We start from the raw sequence: 13,070 nt of genomic DNA, 5'->3' as shown, positions 1-13,070 counted from the left end.
AAAGCGGAAGCCCTGTCTTGTGCCTCTAGATATATTAAATGCCTCGGTTAAAGATCCATTAACCAGTAATCTGGCAGAAGGGGCACTATATAGCTGTTTATTAATCCTACAAAAGTTCTCCCCACAGTTGAATTTTTTCAAAACATCGTTGAGATATAACCAGTTAACTCTGTCAAACGCTTTAGTTGCGTCCAGAGTCAATGTGGCCAGAGGTAAAGAGAAGGCTGTAGCGATATCTATAGCCCCAACAGCTTCATACGTTAGCTCCGCTAGTTGTCTGTCCTTGATGAAACCTTTTTGGTCGGGGTGAACAATTTTTCCAATGACACTAGCCAGTCTTGTAGAGATAATTGTTGTGAAAAGTTTATAGTCATTGTTGAGTAGTGATATTGGTCTGTATGACCCACAGTCCAATGGTGATTTCCCCGGTTTCGGGATGAGCACGATTGTAGCTTCTCCCCAAGTTTTTGGGGGCTGGTTCCCGTGTATTAGAATGCCATTGAAGAGTATCGTAAGCACGGGGGCAACAATATCCTCAAGAGATCTATAGATTTCTCCAGGCAAACCATCCGGACCAGCTGCCTTTCCTTTTTTGGAGTGGCGGATTGCTTTCTTGACCTCATCTTCAGTGATCTCGACCTCCAAGAGATTGCTCTGACTTATTGTTAAAGTTGGGAGGGTTATGGCCTCTAGCCAACTGTCCCTTGCTTGCTGGTCGTTGGGGAGGTTCTCTTTATAAATATCCTCAAAAAAATCAAAGAAGGCTCTCCCTATCTCTGAGTTAGTAGATCTTGTTTCTATCTCTCCAGGTATCTTGATTTCTCTGATATAGTTGAGGGTTTTTTCTGCTCTTATTTTCCACGCAAGTACCTTCCCTGCAGCTTCTCCAAATTCAAATTGGGAGGATTTACTCACTTCCCATCTTTTGTTTATTCTCTCCTGTAAGGTGTTTTCCAGTTGGGTTTTTTAATTCAGTCAGTTTCTCATGGTCGCTAGATGTTACTAAAGACGAATCGATCTTAGATTCCAAAAGTTTCATTTCCTGTTCTAGGTTTTTTATTTTTTGAGTATATAGTTTCCTCCTATAAGAGGCTCTACTAGTAATCTGCCCCCTTAGAAAGGCTTTGAAAGCTTCCCAGACGGCTGTTGGACCTGCGGAGTCTCTATTTATATCAAAGAAGGCTAGAGATTCAGTAGACAAAAAATTGACCTCTTCCTCCTCAAGCAGCAATGTCCGGTCGAAAGACCAGGACGGGTGGTTAACCAAATTATTAGATTTTAAAGTGAATTTTATTGCAGAGTGATCTGAGAGATGTGATGGTATATAATCGATTGACTCCAGTGCGTCCTTTAGACAGTAACTAAAGAAGACATAGTCAATTCTAGATTTATGTTTGAATCGACTGTTCCTCAAAGAAACGCCTGGTTTATTGCCGACTCGTTCTCTCCATAGGTCTGCCAGACCCAAATGTGTCATGATGTTTTTGAGAGTATCTCTGGATTTGACAGAGCTACAAATTCTAGATTTGTTGATTTGTCTAATTTAGGGTCTAATACAATATTGAAGTCTCCCATCCAAATTATTGGTTCCTGGACTGATATTAGTTGATCTCTTACAGCGTCCAGGTGTGATGGGTCATCTGAATTAGGGCCATAGTATCCTATCAATGTCCTCATTTGACCATCAAGAGAGACTCTAACTATTAACCACCTCCCTGTGTTGTCTTCTTTGTATTCCTGTATTTGCGCTTTTGCTGATTTTTTAAATATGAATATTACCCCTCTTATATTTGCATTGTGATCTGTGGAACAGAATTTATCTATCCACCTTTGTTTTTTCACTATATTGACCGCCTCTGATCTAAGAAGATGTGTTTCCTGCAATGCAATGATCTGCGCCTGTGAGTCTTTCAGATATTGTAAAATACGCTCTCTTCTCCGTCTCACGCGCAGGCCATTTACATTCCAGGACATATAGTTAACTGTTGTCATGTTTTATTTTTGTTCCCTTGTGTCCTCATTCTTCCATTTATTTCTTTAACTTTATTATTTTTTGCTTTAAACCTGTCAAATGTTTGGTTATGAGTATAAACGAAGGTTGGAACACCAAAGTGAATTTTCAAATGAGGATTTTCGTTTTTTTTCCCGCCCGACCTCCCCACCCACCCCCTTGGAAACCCTCCCTTATTTATTCTGGCTTGGTGTTAAGCCAGATGTACGCCGCTCCGCAGCCCCCTTTAAGCCTCCATCGCTACCTCCCCTTCAGTAAACGGAAGAAATGAGAAAGATAAAAGGCTGTAATTCTATCAATAAAGATCAGGTATGGTAAGATTTGGACCAAGATTTGGTCTGTAAGTTACTTCAATAGCTCCCATTTTTTGAAAAGAAATTATCTATTTTTTTAATTTTTTTATTTTATTTATTTATTTATTTATTATTATTTTTTTGCATTTCACCCTTTAATACTCCTTTAATAACCCTATTGTGCAATTGGATGAAGTGCATCCACTTTTGATTTATTTAGTAATTTGTTTGTTTTAGTTTAGTTTTAGTTTAGTTATTTTAGTTTACTTTACTTACTTTACTTATGTTCTTTTTTCCCCCTTTTTTTTCCCTTCTTTTCCTTTATCCCTTTTTTAGCTTTCTCTTTTTTTTTAAGCTTTCCTTTTCTTTCTACCTATTTTAATAGTGTCTATTCATCCTAAAATTGGCTGTATTAGCTTATTTATTTATTTATGAGCCTGAGCTTGAGCTTGAGCGTGATCTTTAATGGAGTTTAATAGATCATCAGCGTCGTGTATAGACCTAACATTGTGCATTTTGTTATTGTACATGACTCTGAGAAATGCAGGAAATCTCATCTGTACTGTTGCTCCGAATGATCTAAAAGAGTCCATGCGCCTTCCAAGCTGCCACTGCCTATCCAGCGTGGTTTTTGATAAGTCTGATTGTCTCTGTCAAGCTCTTCAGCAGATTCTTCCAATGTAAGAGAGCTTTTCAGTAATTGTATTATATAACATTTGAGGTCACTTCCTTCTTTCCCCTCTGGAATTTTTAGTAGTCTGATGTTGTTACGTCTAGAATAATTTTCCAGAACTTCAATCCTTTCTCTCATATTTTCACCCTCACCTTCGAGAGTGCGTACTTTAGAGCTTATTGACTCCAGGTTTGCGGTCAAGACGCTTACCGAGCTTTCCAGTATTTCCGTTCTTCCCCCAATGCTATCATTTTTTTGACTCAACTCCTCACAGGTTACCCTTATTTCAGCTTGATTAGTTTTAGAAACCACAAAATCTTGCCTTATCTCTTCCCTCATTGCCGCAATAGAAGATACTATTGCCTCAAGTGCGTTGCCAAAAGCCGGGTCTGAATTTTGAGCAATTATTATTTTCTCCATCCCCGCTTCAGCTCTCAGAACCCCATTTTCTGAGGTTTCCTTTAGTTGAACAGGGGTAGGATTATTGCTAGGACTCGCTGTATGTGTTCCTATCAGAGGCAGGTCGGGCATAGTAGATGTTTCAGCCTCTTCCAATGCCGCCTCCGCTAATGAAGTAACTGAAGGTGAGCTTGAACCTGGGACAGATACAGCTAGTTGGTTTTCCGACTGTTCATGCTCGCTCTGCAATGATTTAGTGTTTTCCAGGGCAGCAGCCATGTCCTGCGTGATCCGTAATACTTGTGGTAAAGCCTTAAAATGTGTTCGCAGGGACGGGGTTATATCCCCAGGGGCTTTTACTTTTTTATTCTTATTTTTACTTTGGGGTTGCTTTTGGGTGGTGTATTTTTCTTTTGTTATATCAAGTTTCTTTTTTGCCCGTGCCTTCTTTTGGACCTCTTCCCAAGTGCCTTCTGGGATTGGTAGTTTATCCCCCTCCAAGCCTGCCACTTTCCCCTTGTTTTTAGTTTTACTCCTAGTTACTCTTGTTTGTGGGTGTGGTGGGGTTTTACACAACTCACTGTCCTCCTCTGTCTCTACTCCCCTTTTAGAAAAATTAGAGACCTTACTTGAGTCGTGAGATACCAGGTTCTGATCACTCAGCTCGTCACCTTACCTCTCTGTTACAGTAGTCGTTGTATCGCTCTTTTCCTCGATAATGGCTCTGGTCAATGGTGCTGCTTTCAAGGATTCTTCTCCTTTCCACCCACCAAGTGCCGCTGCTATATGTGTATTCCGAGCAGTGGCCGCTCGGCCACGCTTGATCTCCATGGCTGCCTGCCCCCAAGGTAGGAGAGAGGCGGAGAGTGAAGGCGTGTATGGCGGGCACATTAACAGGGAGAGTAGAGCGTTCTTCAGCGTCCTTCAGCGTTTCTCAGTAATTTACAGCGGAAAAAAGCGGGAAAAAAACAAGAAAGCGACATCCAAGCCACTGTCGGTAAAAGGGAAGGAAAACCTCGCTCAATTACAGCCGTCCGCCAGGGTAACGATGAAGGTTTTCAGGAGACTGCCTTCCGACGTGCAAGCCGCGTTTGCCTATGGCCGCCATGTTTCCCCAGGATCCTCCCAATAGGTCTTCAAGATGCTCTGCAGCTCCTCCTTCCTGAGGCTGCTCGTTATGAGGCACTCAAACTCGTTGCAGAATTGTCTAAGCTGTGTAACTTTGTAAGAATACAAATCCTCAAAGCAAAACTCCAATTTTGCCTCCTCACTTGGTGCCTTCCCATTCAGTGACATGATGCTTTGAAGAGTTATTCAAAAATAGAACCAACCAAAAAAAACAATAGTATGCGGTGGCGTAGTGGTCTGCACTCACTAGTGATGTACACCAATCACTGTGGGTCTAGTACAAATACAAGTTCAAATCCCACAGCTGACCAATAATGTTAGAACTCGGGGTCTCTAGTTGGCAGCGGTAGGTACCACTGTCCAAATAGGGACCCTTGCTTCTTGTCAGGGTTAGGAGGAAACCCTCTGAGATAACCCCTGCTCACCCCCTTGGTAGCTTGGCAGGAGCAGTCAAGGCCTATCAAAGGCAATGTGTAAAGTATTTGTACCAACACTCACAGTAACACAGTGAAAACACCACAAACTGGCTCCACAACAGTTTAGAAAAATAAAGGTATTTAATCTAAACTACACAAGACGAAAGCAACAAAAATCCAACATACAGTTCAAGAATATGGTTTCAAAAGAGTTCTTAAGGTTGCGTTAGAATAATCCACAGTTGCGTGAAATTAGTTCACAGTTGCGTCACGTTTAGCCAACAGTACCTTTAAATGCAACAAAGTTCCAAAACAGAAGCTGGTGCGGTGGAAAACAAGCGAAGCGTCACTCCTGAGACCTTAGGGAGGCAATGCGTCAACCCCCCTGGATGTAGCGGGCATATTGTGACGAATCCGGTCTGTATGGGGAGGGAGGCGAGACCTTGTATGGATTCCAGTGCGGAGGTTCCGTAGTGAAAAAGCTCGCAAAGGCACGATGCGATGATCTTTGGGGGCTGCGACGATCTCCGGGTCGACGATGCGCGGTCCAGCAGTGTTCTTCCTCTTGCAGCTCCTCGATGCGATGACTCTGCGACGATGTTCGCAGCAACGTGATGCGGTCCGCAAGCAAGCGGTGCGACGATCTCAGCCAGTGACGACAGGCTCTGCGACAATAGTCCCAGCGAAGGTAATCTTCCCGCACCAGAGTGGTGCGTCCCGCCAATGAAGGATGTGACGACTCTGGCAGGGGCAACAGGTGCTGCGACGATTTTGGCCTTCGTAGCGGCGGGAATTTCCTCGCACCGACGGGGATGCGCTCTGCATGCGAGCGATGCCATAAAACTTACAGTAAGTCTTTAAAATCTTGGTTTGCAGCTTCCCAACACAGGTACAACTTCCAGAGGCACCACAACTGGCCCAAGTACTCTAGCAAGGACAGAACTCTCTCAGTAGAGTTGAGGGAAGCTGGGTGTAAAGTCCTTTTGTTCCTGGGACTTCTTAACAGGGAGCCAGCTCTTCTCAGGACCTTGGAGATTCCTTCATGCAAGGGGACACAGCACTAAGCAAAGTCCTTCCTCTCTCCTTGGCAGCAAAGCAACAGCAGGTCAATCCAGCAGAGCAACAGCAGGACAGTCTTCCTTCTTCAGTTTCAGGTTTCTCCTTGGCAGAGGTTCCTTCTTGATTCCAGGATGATGTAATTTTCTGTAGTCTAGGGTCCTGTACTTATACCCCAAAAAGTCTTTGTTCCCTTTGTGCAGGAGGGCTCTGAGCCCGGTCTGAACCAGTTCTGGGTGTTTCTTGAGCACTATGTTTCCTGGCCTCTCCTTTCCTTTCAGAGAGAGGGGCAGGGTCGTCAGCCGCCCAGCAGGAGGTGGAGCCAGCATTGTGGAAGGCAGGCGCCCTATCCAGGTGGTACCCCCTCCCACCACTCTAGATGCAGATGGAGCTATTCAGCCCAGGGATGGCCCACTCAGCCTCGGGGAACCACCCAGCCCCTGTCACCCACAAACCAGACAGTCAATTCACAAACAGGCCAAGGCACACAGAAAGGTCAGAGAAGAGAACAGCAACTTTCTAAAAGTGCTGTTCTCAAACACAGGATTTAAAAACAACCGTTCATAAAAGATGTGTTATTAAATTCTGAGTTCAGGGATACAAGACTTTTATGTCCTATCTTGCTCCTATGGGAAGATATGCTGGTAGCCACTGTAGCCAGCATTCCCCATGATAGCCTACGGGGCAAGATAGCCTTACTATAGTGAAAAACGAAAATGGCTGTAATTCACTACCAGAGCATGTCACCTGCACTAGTACATGCTCTACCTTTCACCTACACTGACCCCTGCCTAAGGGGGTACCTTGGGCCTTCCATAGGGGTGACCAATGGGTACAGAAAGGGAAGGGTTAGGCCTGGTCAGTGGGGACACTGACCAGGAGGACATGGCAGTTCACAGACTGCACACAGGCACTGCGGTGGCAGGCCGGAGACACCGTTTTGACTACTCATGTGGGTGGCACAATCAGTGCTGCAGGCCCACTAGTAGCAATTGTTATCACCAGCCCTGGCACACTCAGTGCACTTTACTAGGGACATCTGGGTGACACAAATATGCCAATCATGGATAACCAATCACAATAACAATTTACACAGGGAGCACTTGCACTTTGACACTGATCAGCAGTGGCAAAGTGCCCAAAGCATCTACATCCGCAAAAACGAAATTCAGCACAGCATCAAAAATACAGGAGGTAGAGGCAAAAAGATAGGGGAAACCACGCCAAGGATGCCAGGTCTAACACCATGTGTTTGTGGCTCGGAATTATTGGGTCTACAAACTTTGGGCCGGATAATTCTGGGCCTAGAGATATTGGGCTATCTTGCTATCTGGCCAGTGGTGGCTGCTGACAGCAGTTGTGCCTGGCCCACACTCGCCCACATACTGCAGCATTGGGGGAGCAGAAAAATCTTCCCCCTAGGTGGAAATAAACCTACTCTGTACTCCCGCTGCCCCTCCCTCGCCACCATAAGCATAAGAGAAAAGGCCCTCCACCTAGGCCGTCCACCTATTAACCACCTGTTCAGAGCAGGTGGTGTGTGCAGATTTGGGCCTGTGATATCTGAAAGAGGTAAACATGGTATTGGACCTGGTATACCTGGGTTCATAAGTTATTGCCCATTCCAGGGGAACAGAACTAGTAATCTCCAGATAAGAGAGCAGGGACACCAATCGGAACCCGATATTTCACCTTTTGGTATATCGCAGGAAGTCGTAATGAGGTCTGTAGTGTCTGGTGCTGAATCAGACAATGTACTTCAAATCTAGGAGGCAATGTTGATGACTTTAATACAGGGAGCTATGTTTGGTACATATGTATATTTAGGTTTTTCATACATTGCAAGTGGAACAATATATTTCAAAAATGCAACTTAAACTAAAGGGCCACAGTAAATATATAATGTGAAAATGTTCTCACTTGTTATCCACACTTTCTTAGAAATGTGTTGCAGTTTGACATAGAGTAAAGATATCCCCGGTATTTATATTGTTAAAAAGAATGTACTAGAATAATGTCTACAATATAGGAATGACGTTAAATTTGCCATGGACAATATCCAATTGGGCAGCTAGCGTTTTCAAATTGATAGTACTTTCCATTTAAACGTGTGGTATATTGCTCCAGTTGTCTGACATGTTGTACAAAAATAACCTTTTTTTCTGTTCTTTCAGCGGCCCCCGAGACTCCATTACCATCTCCACCTCATGGCTCAGGACAAGAACTATACAAAATGTCCACAAACCACACTTCAGTTATTACACAGCAACATATTTCGAAGCACAAATCATTATGATGGCATAAAATACGAAACTTTTGTGCCTGAGGACTTCTTGCAGATACATCAGAAAAAGTCAAATACATCCAAGACCCGACAAAGTTGCCACCTCATGTGGCCAACTTGCCAGTGAATACTTTGCTCTGGAAAAGGCGCCAGGGAGATTTCCGTTCATCGAACACAAACAGTTTATCTCTGTATTATTTACGGTGCAGTCAAAAGGGTACTGCTTGCAATGCCATTAACTCGTGATTGTTACTGCAATGTGTAGCTTTAGTTTTTTAAGTGAAATGATTTTCTGTGAGAGTTTTTCCATTATCAGGAACAAAGTGTTTGTGTTCTGTTGCAAACTGCACAGATGGTAATGTGACATCCACGAGTCATACAGAAAGGCTTAAACTTTTTTAACTTGCCCATTAAGAGGGTGCAGCTTGTTGTCACAAAGTTGGAATGAATGCATTACTCAATGGTGCCCACTTGGCGTAGTAAAGTAGATGCACGAAACGATTTGTAAATACATTTCTGCTGTTCTGCATTCTTAAAGTCAAATGGGCCACATGTACGAACACATTTCCCTATAGGCACAGAATGAATGGGTAAAACCCTTTGGTACATCTGGCCCAAAGGTTTTTAGGGAGCTTTACCTTTTATAAAGCAAATTGCCCTTAGCAGTTAAATGACCACACATGATGCAGAATTCAATAATTCATTTTGTATTTTGAATATTCAAGGATTTGCTTGAAAATGTTAGGTTTATTTGTGTGCCAATACAATGTAAGGCTCTGCTGTGTTTTTATGGTGCACCTATAGCTATCAGAATTGTTTACAATGTTTTAGGAGAAGGCATGCTATGACTAAGCCACTCATTGATATTCGATCAAGTAATGCAAGCTATATAACACTAAAAAAGCAAAAATTATGCTCTCTGTGATAAATTAATCGAGTGCTTCTACACTATGTGCCACAGCATTCAGAAAATATTAAAATAACCAATTAATCCCACCTAAACAGAAACTGTCCTGCAATGTTCCTGTCATAATTTGACCGTTTGGTAAAGGTATTTCTTTACTTTCTCTGCCTCCTCATCTGAAGCATCTGAAAATCCCTACCTTTCAAGTGGATATATAATTAGAATAACTTTTACAATTCTGTTCGTTATTTTTCCATTTCCCTCTTGTTCCTCTGGTTTTTCTGAGTCTTCTATCAAATGTCCTAGCGCTTTACAAAACCCCAAATAAATAGAAATAATAACACTGGAATAAGGATGATTGCAGGTAAGTAAACAATTAAATGAAATAAATGAATTTCGTTGCGCGCCCTGCATCGCAAAATGCGATGCAAGGCGCGCTACGGAATTCGTTTTTATTAATTTCATTGTTGACTTACCTGCAATCATCCATATTCCGGTGTTTACCACCCCCCACCCTGCCACTCCCCCGCCCCGCCTGTCTGCCTCACAGAACTCCCTCCACGGGCCGCGGCTGGTTTGAAGGTTTTAAAAATGGTGCCATAAATGCATGCACATATGTTGTCTGTGACTGAAGAGTGTAATCACATAATAATATTATGTAGTTTAAGGAGTTTACTTTAGGAACTGTAGTCGTGTGTCATGAAAAGCCCTCTTCTATGAAGAAACTTTACACTGAGCAATTCTATTAAAGATATGCTGTTCTTATTTTCCACATAATGTACACTTGAAACAGTCACACATCTACTTAATCTTATCATTCCGGTTGTGTGGCATCATGCTCCATAGAAGACTAGATCTTTTTTATAAAATGAAAACCAGTTTTTAAATAATAAATATAACTTGTACTTGCTAATTCTTTTTTTAATTTTGAAAATATGTTTTGTTATATCCTCAGTGTATTGAGGTCTTGCTTAAGAATGAGTTTATTTTCTGCTGTTTAGAAAGAGAATGATTCTATAGCTGGCCTCCTTTTGTAAGTCTACCAATATGTGGTGGGTAAAGATATATATTTTAAGTACATTTTCAGGTACTGACAGCTTTTTATGCTGACATGTTTTAATATAACAAATGTAATAATTTATTGCAATAATTGTAATTATTTTTAAAAGTTTAAATATGGAAAATAAAAATATTTTTGTAAACTTAATCAATTATAATTGAAAATGATGAACACTGCCAAATATTACATTGGATGAGGAATGTACACTTTTACACTTTTTTTTACATTATGGTGATCTAATATGTTATGTCTATGGAATAAAATATTTGCAGAAAATAGAAAACGTCTTATAAGAGTCCTTTTAATAATTTTGTGAAGATTATGTTCACTGTATTTTATTGTGACGAAAATCCAAGAACAGAACTGAAATATTAACATCTTTTTGTGATATTTGTAATACAGCTTGAAACATTGAGAGAACATATTTGAACCAGTTGTTGTTGAATGGTTGCACAGATTGTTACTGTGGCGGCGCTGAGTGATGTTGTGGTGGCGACGAGTGATGCTGTGGCATTCAGTGATGCTGTGGTAGCGCTTAGTGATGTTGTGGTGCCCCTGAGTGATGCTGTGGTGGTGCTGAGTGATGCTGTGGTGATGCGATAGATCGATAGAGGGAGTGCGATAGATAGATAGACAGATAGATAGAGTGAGTGCGATAGATAGACAGACAGATAGATAGAGTGAGGGCGATAGATAGAGTGAGGGCGATAGATAGATAGAGTGAGGGCGATAGATAGAGTGAGGGCGATAGATAGATAGAGTGAGGGCCATAGATAGAGTGAGGGCGACAGATAGAGTGAGGGCGATAGATAGATAGAGTGAGGGCAATAGATAGAGTGAGGGCGATAGATAGATAGAGTGAGAGCGATAGATAGATAGAGTGAGGGCGATAGATAAAGTGAGGGAGATAGATAGATAGATAGATAGATAGATAGATAGATAGATAGATAGATAGATAGATAGATAGATAGATAGATAGATAGATAGATAGATAGATAGAGCAATAGAGTGAGGGCAATAGAGTGAGGGCGATAGAGTGAGGAAGATAGATAGATAGATAGATAGATAGATAGATAGATAGATAGATAGATAGATAGATAGATAGATAGATAGATAGATAGATAGATAGATAGATAGATAGATAGATAGATAGATAGATAGAGTGAGGGCGATAGCTAGATAGAGTGAGGGCAATAGATAACCTATTAGTCGCAGCTCCCATTAGACACAGTCCTTTCTATTCTAAGATATTCTATACGACTATTCCCTGAAGGTTCCCATTGTAGATGATAGAAGCCAATTCACAGAAGCATGTGATAGTATGTAAAAGAGAATTACTGGAGTCCTATTGTATGTGCTCCAAAATGCCTTTGTAGATATCATGTGTATTATGTATATGCACATCCACCTCTCAGAGGCACGAGAGTGCTGTTAATTAGAATATTCAGAGAAAGATGCTGCTTGCATTCACGTGCACATTTATTACATGTACAAAAATAAAACAAGGTATGCAGTCATCAGAGTACTAAAGATGGCATCTGCTGCCCTTGCACTTTATCTGCTGTAATTAGGGTAGCATCTCACCAGACCTGGCCATTGAGCCTTTGAAAGCCCTTCTGAGTGGATTGGGGAGTTGGCCTACAAGCAGATCTTATCGAGCCCCTTTCACATTCGGGGACGCAGGCCAATTGGTCCGGAATTTACAAGCTCTAAACATATATCTGCTTCCTTTCATCTTGGGGGGCGGGGGGACGCAGGGGGCAGAGCGAAGTGACGAATAGTGAAGTATGTGACTTTTACAACTTCCTCTGGGCAGGCAGCCTTCCAGTGAATTTACACAAATTAAGCATTGCATAGGTCAGATTTAAAAATAAGTGGACTTACTAAAGGATAAAGGGGAAAGAACTTTAAGGAACGTGAAGGTTGATTGAAGGTGCTGGCAGCGTCCTGTTGCTCATTAAGGGTTCTCGAGTGAAATTTCCATCAAAAACATGGCTCTGTGTGCACATAAATCTTTTGGCTGCAAATCGCAAAGGAAACGTGCTGCTGCAGCATTTGAAATGCTTTTTAACATCCCTGCGTTCCGTTAGTCACCGGTTTAAATTAAGCACCGGAGTGCTAATCCTTTTTTTTCTATCTTTTGGAAATATTACTTCAGAAATCTTGATTGTAATTTTCTTTAAAGATCAAATAAATATTATTGTAATCCGTTGTCGTGGGGCCCTTAACAGGAGTGGGTCCCATAAACCAGTGCCTACTTTGCCTATTTGGTAACCTAGAACTGTCTGTGGAAGACGAATGCCAGGAAAAAGATTGCCTGCACTTGGGGAAAGTTAGTCTAGAAGATTACCACACTTTCCACAAGCATTGGGTCACTTCAGAGAAAGCTTCAGTAACACACAAAGCACAGGTACTGCATGGGCAGCCGAAGTGAAAATTCCCCTCGCAACACAGAAGAGGAGCCTCATGATCAGCTATAGTGCATGATCATATCGCATACAAATAGCGAATAGCATATGGACTACAGCAGTGAAGGTTTCCTACACTCCTGTATTGTAGATGCAGATACACAGCAACAAAACAAGCTTCCCTCACACAGGCAATATGTACAATATGGGCATTCGTGGTGCAAGGAACATTGTGCTGCACGTACAGAGATATAGCCAGCAATAAATATTTTGTATTACGAATGTGCAGTGTACACATAGTTGGTGAGATCTGCACTGGAGAGGTGTGTCATGGAGCCTTCACATGAGCCTTTGTATCCTGTTCTGTGGAGCATGTCTGGCATGTCATGTCTATTTCCGGAAGCTATATCTAGCATTTTGAGTCAATGTTTGGAGTAC

At 42.0% G+C, this 13,070-nt stretch overlaps 1 protein-coding gene across 5 annotated transcripts in view; it reads left to right on the top strand.

Moving 5' to 3' along the window:
* HNF4G (hepatocyte nuclear factor 4 gamma) overlaps nt 1-10,507 on the top strand; it is a 543,810-nt gene extending 533,303 nt beyond the window's left edge. For 3 of the 5 annotated variants that reach the window (XM_078687129.1, XM_078687128.1, XM_078687127.1), the window contains one exon: nt 8,151-10,507. In XM_078687129.1, coding sequence (XP_078543255.1) covers nt 8,151-8,272 — 122 coding nt within the window. In that variant the 3' untranslated portion in view covers nt 8,273-10,507. The remainder of the gene's footprint in view (nt 1-8,150) is intronic. The other 2 variants (XR_013610522.1, XR_013610521.1) reach the window with 1 other exon arrangement.
* Nucleotides 10,508-13,070: the final 2,563 nt, after the last annotated feature.

Source organism: Lissotriton helveticus, chromosome 4_1 (assembly GCF_964261635.1).
Source record: "Lissotriton helveticus chromosome 4_1, aLisHel1.1, whole genome shotgun sequence".
In the NCBI taxonomy this organism is placed as follows: Eukaryota; Metazoa; Chordata; class Amphibia; order Caudata; family Salamandridae; genus Lissotriton; species Lissotriton helveticus.
The sequence above is the reverse complement of the archived record's forward strand: the minus strand, read 5'-3'. Positions and strand labels throughout refer to the sequence as shown.